This window comes from Mustela putorius, unplaced genomic scaffold (genome assembly GCF_011764305.1).
Source record: "Mustela putorius furo isolate JIRA1106 unplaced genomic scaffold, ASM1176430v1.1 tig00001584_pilon_pilon_pilon, whole genome shotgun sequence".
Lineage (NCBI taxonomy): Eukaryota > Metazoa > Chordata > Mammalia > Carnivora > Mustelidae > Mustela > Mustela putorius.
The window spans coordinates 1,171,073-1,180,590 of NW_025421806.1; the positions used below are offsets into that span (position 1 = coordinate 1,171,073).

The 9,518-nt window shown below is 56.1% G+C and overlaps 1 protein-coding gene across 1 annotated transcript; it reads left to right on the forward strand.

The window, feature by feature from the left end:
* Nucleotides 1–1,675: 1,675 nt before the first annotated feature.
* AQP3 (aquaporin 3 (Gill blood group)) lies at nucleotides 1,676–7,927 on the forward strand. Its single transcript, XM_004765332.3, has 6 exons — nucleotides 1,676–1,860; nucleotides 5,129–5,255; nucleotides 5,624–5,761; nucleotides 6,117–6,235; nucleotides 6,568–6,785; nucleotides 6,872–7,927. The coding sequence occupies exons 1-6, from the start codon at nucleotides 1,753–1,755 to the stop codon at nucleotides 7,038–7,040; spliced, it is 879 nt and encodes a 292-aa protein (XP_004765389.2). The 5' UTR covers nucleotides 1,676–1,752; the 3' UTR covers nucleotides 7,041–7,927.
* The last annotated feature ends 1,591 nt before the right edge of the window (nucleotides 7,928–9,518 follow it).

A 9,518-nucleotide genomic window follows, 5' to 3' on the forward strand; every position in this document is an offset into this window, starting at 1 on the left:
ATGGGCCACAGTGAGGATGAGGTGCTATGGGCTGGGGTTCCTTACTTTCTTCTAGTGCTGAGGAGCTCCTTGCCAGTTCCTGTCCTTTGCTGCCTTTGCAGCCCCATCTGAGGAATCGAGGGGCTGAGAAGTACAGCACATGATGGGGAGAAGAAAGGGCAGCACCGTGGAGGGTGTGCCCCATTTCCATAGTCTGGGCTCTGGCATCAGGAGTCTAGGGTTGCATCTTGAGTCACAGACTGGCAGTGGGGCGGTGGGTAAGCACAGTGATGTGCCCCTGATTCACCATGGGACCTCCCAGCCCGTGGGGGCCTGGGGAGTGGGGGCGCTTCTCCTTGGGCCTTGGGGAGACCTCTTGTGTGGGTTACATATATGTTTAAGCCCATGGCGAGGCTCTCACGTGAATGGGATCCCATGAGCATGTGAACAGAGCTCAGTGTTTATAGGTGAGAGTGGCTGCCAGCTTTAGGATGTGTGTGTGTGTGCATGTGCATGTGTGTAAATTTACCCAAAGTGTGTTGCTAAATCTCTGGTCATGAGTCATCTCTGGAGTCCTCATTTCTGACAGCCACTCCGCAAGAGATAAGTCCCCAGGGGACTTAGACCACCTGGATTAAGGACCTCTCCAAAACGTGGTCTCCTCAGTCCCATGGAAGAACAGCCCAGGCAACCACACCTCAGTTTTCCAATTATTAAATGCACTATGGGGAGCAACATGGCCTCATCAGATGGCATCTCACCTCATATGCGGCGGACAACCCTCACAGTTTAGCCAGCCTAACCTCTTAAAGCTTCAAACTTTCCCCTGGCTGGGGAATCAGTGAAGAGTGGGGGTAGGGAGGGTTAAAAACAGTTGGGACTCACCCTGCTGGCAAGCATATGGCACGTGGCGTGTCAGGACAACTGCCGCTCGGCCTCTGGAGCCATGTGCAAAACACAGGCAGGTCCACGTGTGGCAAATGGAGTTAAGCCAGCCAGGTTGGACAGGCATATGAACAGCCATGAGAAATGTCCAAGTGCGATCTGGTACACAGGTCAGATGTCATGTGGGGACACAGCTGTGGACAGAGCTGGTCAGGACATGCAACATGGGACAGGTAGTCAGCACAAGGAACCACGGCCCATGAACGCTCAATATATGTTCTGTGAGCGCACCCAAGTCCGGACTAGGGGAGGGTCTCATCACCCTTCCCGGCCCACAGCCTCATCCCCCCAGCCCCCGACTGAGGAGGACTTGCTGGGGCCCGCCACCCTGCAGAGCTGGGTGGGGCCAATCCTTTCCTTTCCGACCCGTCTCTCTCACTGGCACGGTCGTGCGGATGACTGTGGGGCTCCAAGGTCTCCAGTGGCGGCTGCATGCTCCCCAGCCACGGTCCCGCACCCGCCTGTACCCCACCATTACCTCCCCGCAATCGACCCGCACAATCCCCTCGGCCCCCAACACGCCTCCTCCTCTAAGTGCCCTCCCGGAGCAACGTCGTCCCTAAAGCTCCTTACAGCCCCCCGCAGCCCCCTCCCTTCCTCCTCAGCTTCCCACAGTCCAGCGTCCCCACCAGCTTACCTGGGCAAGCTTTGGGGGGCGGCTGCCCACACCTCGGGCGGGCTCGTGGCTCAGCGGGCGGGGCTGCGGGGCGGGCGGGCGGGGCGCGTGCCTCCAGCTCCTATAAAGGGCGCCACCCGGCGCTTCGGGCCACTGCTGCTGGCCCGCCGCGCTCGAGAGTCCGTCCCGCCCGCTCCGGTGCAGCTCCAGCCATGGGTCGACAGAAGGAGCTGGTGTCCCGCTGCGGGGAGATGCTCCATATCCGCTACCGGCTGCTGCGCCAGGCTCTGGCTGAGTGCCTGGGGACCCTCATCCTCGTGGTGAGTGGAGGGACCCGGAGAGGCCCTTCTCTCTCCAGCCCCCATGCTCCCCGACCCCTCTGTTCACACTGCAGGCGCTTTTTTTTTTAAGGCAGGCGCCACCCCTCTCCCAGCTTTGCTCCTCACCTTGACCCATTCCAGAGTGGTCTTACCCTTGCTCTAACCCCATCACGGCAGTTCTGACTTCTGCCAGAATGCCAGCTGTCACTCCCACTGTGAGCTCTGATCAGTGGCCCTCTCACTAGGGCCCCAGCCTACCAGCTGGGGGCAGTGGTCTCCCCTGTAGTCTGAGACCCCCAGGGTCCTCTCCTGGTCCTCACCTTCCCAGGTTCCCCAAGTCCCTGGAAGGCAGTGGAGGCATTGGCAAATGGGCCAGTATTAGATTATTTGGGTCCTGGATATCTGGCCCCTAATGAATAATTAAGCTCCAGAAAGTCCAAAAGTTCCTGTGGTGTGAGGACAGTTTGCCATGGGTGGGGGCAGAGGGCGGAGGCCACACAGGGGAAAAGAGCAGAGCTGGACGAAAGGAGGATCCAGAAGATAAGGAGGCCGGGGAAGGCAGGTGGGCCCTGGGCACAGAGCATGTGGTGTCCCTAAAGTCACTCTTCTGTCCTGAGTTGCTCCAGGACCAGACTCTGTCCATCATCCAGACAGATGCTATCATTCTCTGTGCCCAAGCACTCTGATCACTCCCCACCCTCTAACTCAGCCTCTGAGTTTGTGGGTTTTCTGAGAGGCCACTTCACTGCCTGGGTTACTCCCCAGTCCATTTACTCCTGGTTACACCACTTTCGTCTCTAGGTTGTTCCTGGGTGACTTTGTTTGCATTTTTTGGGTCTGACAGACACACCACTTACAGTCTTTCATTTCCTGTCTCACCTGCTCTCTGATTTTCAGCCCCTCATGTGGTTACACCTGTTTTCTTCTGGGTTACTTTTGGGTTCAGTTGCTTTAATGGGGTGAATGGGTTATTCTTTTCCTTGCCCCAGCTCCAATTGTAGGTACTGTAGACCACTCAGCACCCTGTGGACTAGGAGCTTAACTATAGAGGCAGGTAGGTAGGACTGGGGTGGCCCAAATGGGTGGTGGTGGTGGAGCAGGCTCCATGGTGACAAAAGGTCTTTTTTTTTTTTTTTTTTTTTTAAGATTTTATTTATTTGACAGAGATCACAAGTAGGCAGAGAGGCAGGCAGAGAGGAGGGGAAGCAGGATCCCTGCTGAGCAGAGAGCCCGATGTGGGGCTTCATCCCAGGACCTGGGGATCATGACCTGAGCCAAAGGCAGAAGCTTTAATCCACTGAGCCACCCAGGTGCCCCGTGAGAAGAGGTCTTAGACTCACTTTTGGCTTCCAGGAAGAGCAAGGGAGAAGCCAGGTGGGGCCCTCATCCACAGCCCCTCACAGGGCTAGTGGCCCTACCGTCATCATCTTCCTTTCCCCCTGGAAAGAAGGGGAGGGAAAAGGGGCAGGTGCCTTTTCATTGTCCTGTCCCAGAGTCTTGTGTCCCTCATTCCATATCTGATTGATTGTCCAGGACATCCTTGTCCCGAGAGCAGCCAGGACAGGGGAAGTCATCTTCCACATTCATAGAAGGGCTTCCAGAACCCCTCACACATCTCAGTTAGCCTCTCCCACAAAGAAGCAGTCAGACCTTTCTCTGAGCCCCAGGATCATTTGGCTGATCCTCAACCACAAAAGGAAGGTGTTACTTCTGTGAAGGCTTTCAGGCTCAGGTGAGTGTAAGGCATCTGGTGTCAGTGAAAAACAGAACCTCAAAGGCTGCCTAGAGGGGAGGGGCTTAGGCCTGGGAGACCCCAGAGTGGTGGGTGGGGGGCTTGCCTGCATACCTCTGTGGGCTGGTGACCCAGAGCCTGTGGTGGCAAGATCAGGGCTGGCCTTGGGATGAGGGGAGCCCCTTTCTCGGGGGTACCTAGCAAGGCAGGGAGTGGGGGAGGAGGAGGAGGAGGAGGAGGAAGAGGAAGATTAGCCCCAAGGTGGTGGAACTGGATCTGACAGCTTCTTCCTCCAAGGTCTCCTGGGTTGAAGCCAGGTTTGGGCCTCAGGCAGGAAAACTCGAGCTGAGGTCAGGGCCTGCCAAGGTGGGCAGGGTGCCCTGGACCCCCATGTGCCCCCCTGCACCCCCCACATACTCATGGTCTCTGATCTTTGCTCTCACCTGCCTCCACACCTTTGCCCATCATCACTGCCGCTGGCTTCTCCACTATCTCTTGGCTGTTCGGAGGGATGATAATCAAAATGCTTAACAGCTCAGTACAGCAGGACACTGACCCATCTGAATGGATAAGGGCCCTTAGCACGAGTCTTGGGAGCTGCCCACTGGCTAGGCAGAGCACCTAATTATGGGGAAGTAGAAGAGGAAACGGGGGGGGGGGCAGGGGCTGGAGTAAGCTTTAAGGAACACTCTTCAAGGCTCAGGGCAAAGCTCTTTGTGGCTGGTGCAGAAGCATTTTTACATTTAAATAAGAGGAACAGGGTGTTCTATACTTGTGGGACATCAGGAACTTGAGTCCTCTTGAATCTCCCCATCACTGCCTGAAACCTTAGGACCAGTCTGCGCACTTGCACTGCCCTGCTGCCTCTAGTGAGAGGGGCCACTGAGATACTGTCTTAGAATCTCCACATCTGAGTAGGGAACCTGGACCCCTGAAGGTGGAGAGGTCAGGGTGGGTGGAGAGACGAGGCTCTGGTACAGGAGCAGGGGCTCTGACCGTCCAGATTCAGGCCTTTTTCCCTGTTTCTCTGTGCCATAAGACACCCCTCACCCCCACCCCTAAGCTCTTTGGGACAAGGAGGGAGGCATGTGTAGGTGGGGGATCAGTGAGCCGAGCCTGACGGGCTGCAGGAGAAACTGCTAGGGTGAAAGTTGCTCCCCTGTACTCCACTCCTACGGAGATTCCGAAAAAGTCAGAGAAGATGGTCTAGTCATTTTTTGGGCTTCCAGTTGTAGACTGTGCTTCCAGTCCCTTCCATGGGGCCCTGTTAAAGTTTGGGCATTGTGGGTGGAGAGGGGGTATAGCTCAGGGGTAGAGCATTTGACTGCATTGTGGGTGGGAGGGCATGTCTGCTTAATCTGCCAGGTACAGTTGTTGCAGGAGGGGTGTGGGTTGGATTCCCCTGAGAAGGGGCTTCCTCGAAGTCTTCCAGATGACAGCTGGTGGAGGTAGGTGGTGGAATTCACTCATTTCCTCTGGAATCCGAGAGCTGCTGGGCCTCACTCTCTGCCTGCCTGGTTCTGTTTCCTGATACAGATGTTTGGCTGTGGCTCTGTGGCCCAGGTGGTACTCAGTCGGGGCACCCACGGTGGTTTCCTCACCATCAACCTAGCCTTTGGCTTCGCTGTCACCTTGGGCATCCTTGTGGCTGGCCAGGTATCTGGTAAGGACTTGCTCTCCCCCTTCATTCTTGACCCTCAAATGGCATTCCCACAAGGAACGCAGCTGGGGAAGGGGGTGGTGGAAGACATTCCCAAGGACAAAGCATAGTTGTGGGCTTAGCTTTTTGAGCCTTTGGAAGAGGAGAATGGAGAAGGAACTCAATACTTCGAACCTTTAACTCTCACCTTGGAATCTGATGATTGGAGGTTGGCCTATTACGTAGTCCAGCCTATCATCTGGTACAGGAAAACCCTTCTCTGCACCCCTGCTTATGAGGGCCAGAGAGGGGGACTAGGGAGGTTAGGGATCTTGGCTTCCCCACTGTGGCAAGCTACAGTGACTAATAGCTCCCATCTCTCCTCTGCCCAGGGGCCCACCTGAACCCTGCTGTGACCTTTGCCATGTGTTTCTTGGCGCGTGAGCCCTGGATCAAGCTGCCCATCTATGCCTTCGCTCAGACACTAGGAGCTTTCCTGGGCGCTGGGATTGTTTTTGGGCTGTATTACGGTGAGCATTCCCCACCCTGCCATCCTCCACTACCTCCCTCCCTCTGCTTGGGACCTGTTGGCACCCGGCCTTTGATGATAGACAGCTGGGACCTGCCCAAGCCCCAGGCTCTTGACTCACTCATCTCCCTCACAGGGCCCAAGGTGGGGGGCATAAGGGGAAAGAAACAAGTTGGACAACAATAGAGTCCCAGGCTGTCCACCCGCCCACCCCCTGCCCCTCCACAGGCTCCTGAGTAATACAGCAGTGATGTACCCCACCTGTGATCCCCCAGGAGGGGGTGGGTCCAGCCGGAGGCGGAAGAGCAGGTCAGCTTCTGCCTTCACTCACTCTGATCTGTCTGATCTGTCACCAGATGCAATCTGGGACTTTGCCAAGAATGAGCTCGTGGTCTCGGGCCCCAATGGCACAGCTGGCATCTTTGCCACCTACCCCTCGGGACACTTGGACATGGTCAATGGATTCTTCGACCAGGTATGGGCCAGGGAATTGGGAACACGGGGGAGGATCAAGCTGCTCAGCTGCTCATGGGTGGCAGGACGGGACTCCTTGTTTACAGCAGGGTTTCTCAGTTGGGGATTGGGGGACACCTACCTCACAATCATGGTGACAGGTACTTACAAAACAGGAATTGGCATCTTTAGCCAGTTCTCCAGGGAATCCCTTGTGCTCCATCACATTCTAGCACCCCTGCTGGAAAGAGCTGAATATGGGAAATGGTAAGACTCTGGGAGCCCAAGGACAGAGGAAGGACCAGATGGTGGGATGGGGGTAGCTCCTCACCCTGTTCTCCCCACACTCCCCAGTTCATTGGCACCGCCTCCCTCATCGTGTGCGTGCTGGCCATCGTGGACCCCTACAACAACCCCGTCCCCCGCGGCCTGGAGGCCTTCACCGTGGGTCTGGTGGTTCTGGTTATCGGCACCTCCATGGGCTTCAACTCGGGCTATGCTGTCAATCCCGCCCGGGACTTCGGTCCCCGCCTTTTCACCGCCATTGCTGGCTGGGGCTCCGAAGTCTTCACGTGAGTGCCGCCCCCACCTAGCCTGCCTTCGCCTGACCCCCCTCTGCTACCCCACCCGCCCCCGACCGCCTCTTGTCTGTCCCCAGGACTGGCCACCACTGGTGGTGGGTGCCCATCGTCTCTCCACTCCTGGGTTCCATTGCGGGCGTCTTCGTGTACCAGCTCATGATCGGCTGCCACCTGGAGCAGCCTCCGCCCGCCACTGAGCAGGAGAATGTGAAGCTGGCCCATGTGAAGCACAAGGAGCAGATCTGAGTGGGGCAGGGGCTCCCTCCCCACCCCCTCCCTCGAGCACCCACAGACTGTGCAGGGGCTGCTGCCTAGAAGCCTTCACGGCCCCTTCCCAGATGGAGAAGCTCCTGGTCTCCTCCCACTCCAGTGGACAGCCCCCTTGGGGATTCTCTCCAGGACCCTCCCCAAATGGGCTGTTAGGACACTGTCTTTAAGCAGTGGTGGGACAGGGAGTAGGGCCAACATACCCTTAGTTTCACAAAAAGAATGGGCTGTGTGTGTGCGCATGTGTGCATGTGTGCCTGTGTGTGTGCGTGTGTGTGTGTGTGTGTGTGTGTGTGTGTGTGGTTTTTAAGACCTTCAGGGCAAGGGACCAAGTGGAAAGGATATTAGCTGTGGGAGGAGGGGGGGGGAAGGGGAGGGTCTGTCTGCAGTGTGTCCCTCCCATCAGTGAGTGAGGAAAAGTGCGAGGGGTCTGCATGTTTCAGAGGCTCCATGTGGAGAAGGGTCCAGATATATTTGTGCTGAGTATGGGTGTGTATGTGCCCTTTTTTCTAAGCAGGGGACTTCTCTAGATTTTAGGGGAAGTAGGGTGGGAATATGGAGGGAGGGTGGGGCAGAGGAGGCCACAGCCCAGGTGTGTGTGGAGCTCGGAGCTCTGGCTGTATATAAGTAGGAACAGAGAACATAGTTCTGTCATAATGTAGGCATAAGGGTGGTGGGGGTGAAGTCCAGGTCGTAAGTTTCTCGTGCTTGATTTTTTTTTTTAAATACAGCGGATGTTTGTTTTAGGGATGGGGGTTGGGAGACTCTACTTAAAATAGGGTCTTTACTCCTTTAATCCTCCACTGGAAAAAAAAAGTACTCTTTTCTCCTTTTATATAAAAAAATAATAAAATGTGTGCCTAAAACTGCCAGTTGTGCGAATTTCTCCCAGCTTGTTCTGTTGCTATTCTGGGGCTAAAGTGCTAAGCACTGGACTAAGGTGCTTCACTAGGTTCAGCCACAAACACCAGCTAGGACCCCTGCTTGGTGTTTTCACCTGGCCAGGGCACCAGCCTAGGGCTAGTACTTGGGGGCCCTGCTGGTAGGGTCAGGGGCAGGAATCAGTCCCACAGACAGGTCAGAGCCTCTTCACCAAGACTTTGTTTGAACGCAGTGGCCCCACACTTCCCCCAAGCTTTCAACCTCTTGCACAATGAATGGCATCCCTCCTTCCTGACTCCTGCACCCACCCATCATCCCATGAAAGCAGGCTTGAACCTGGCTTAAGAGAAAAAGGCTTTCTCGGGTAGAGCTGGTCAAAGGGGAGGAGGACTGCTGTTTAGGAAGTAGTGAGCTTCCTGTTGCTGGAGGAAACCAATCAATCAGACCATGGCCCTGAATCATCATCTATAGGTTGCTGTAGAGGCTCTATCACCTCCACCCCGACCTTTGCCACAGCCCCTTTAGCGGCCTCCCTGGCTCTGGGCCGGCCCCAGCCAGACTCTATAGGAGCAATGAAGGATCTTCTGACACCACTGTTGAAGTGGGCGGCTTGTCCATGGCTCTGCCTGCTCTTCAGACACAACCCGAAACACTCCTGCAACCAGCACCCCCATGACCCCCATGACCGGGCCCGTGGTCCCTGTATGCCCTCTCACCACGCTCCGTCGCCCGTAGACGACTCGGTTCCCTTCTGTGCCGTCCTCCCTTTGGACCTTTGCTCCAAAGTGCTCACTTCGGAACAACTCCTGGTCTTCCTTAGCATCTCCTCCTCCAGAAAGTCATCCTTGCTCTTCCCACCCTTCCACTATTTTCTAGAGTCAGTCGTCTGAACTCAGGGACCACATTTAATCCTGCCTCCCCCTCTTTTCAGTTCTTCAGTCTAACACTTCTGCTGCCCGTAAGCCTGGCATGGGACCCACTGATGGTGGTTATCTGGACAGCCCCTCGGAGGCAAGGGGCTCTGCACACCTGAGCCCAGGAAGCTCTGTGAGGAAATCATGTGCTGCTCCTCACCTTCTCCTTCCCTACCTCCTTAACAGTTACTCCTCAAGTTTCACTGGGAATAAAAGGGTAGGCGGGGCCCCAAGCTTAGCCCTCCTGCAGAGTTAACTCCATGGCAGCCAGAGGATCTCTGGGTCTGGCAGGAGAAATGTGGCCTTTAGAGATGAAGCTGGTGATCCCCAACCATGTCATAGATGAGGGGACTTGGTCCAGAGAGGGTGGGTGGCAAATGCAGGACCACACAGCCAAGAAGACTCTGGGGGAGGTGGCGATGGGAGAATGCAGTTCCATCTCAGGTCTCCAACCCCTCCTGGTCCCCAGCTCCCAAGAGGTGTGTCTGGAATGTTGGAGAGACCTGAGCCAGAGGGAGTGTCCCCTTCCCAGGCCCTGGGGGGAGGAAGGGCCACCCTTGGGAGGGGAATGTGGTTTCAGAATTTCATTCCAGCCACACCAGTCCTGCCTCTGGTGCCCCTAACCTGCCGTCCTCCCCAGCATGCCCCAAACCTTCTCAAA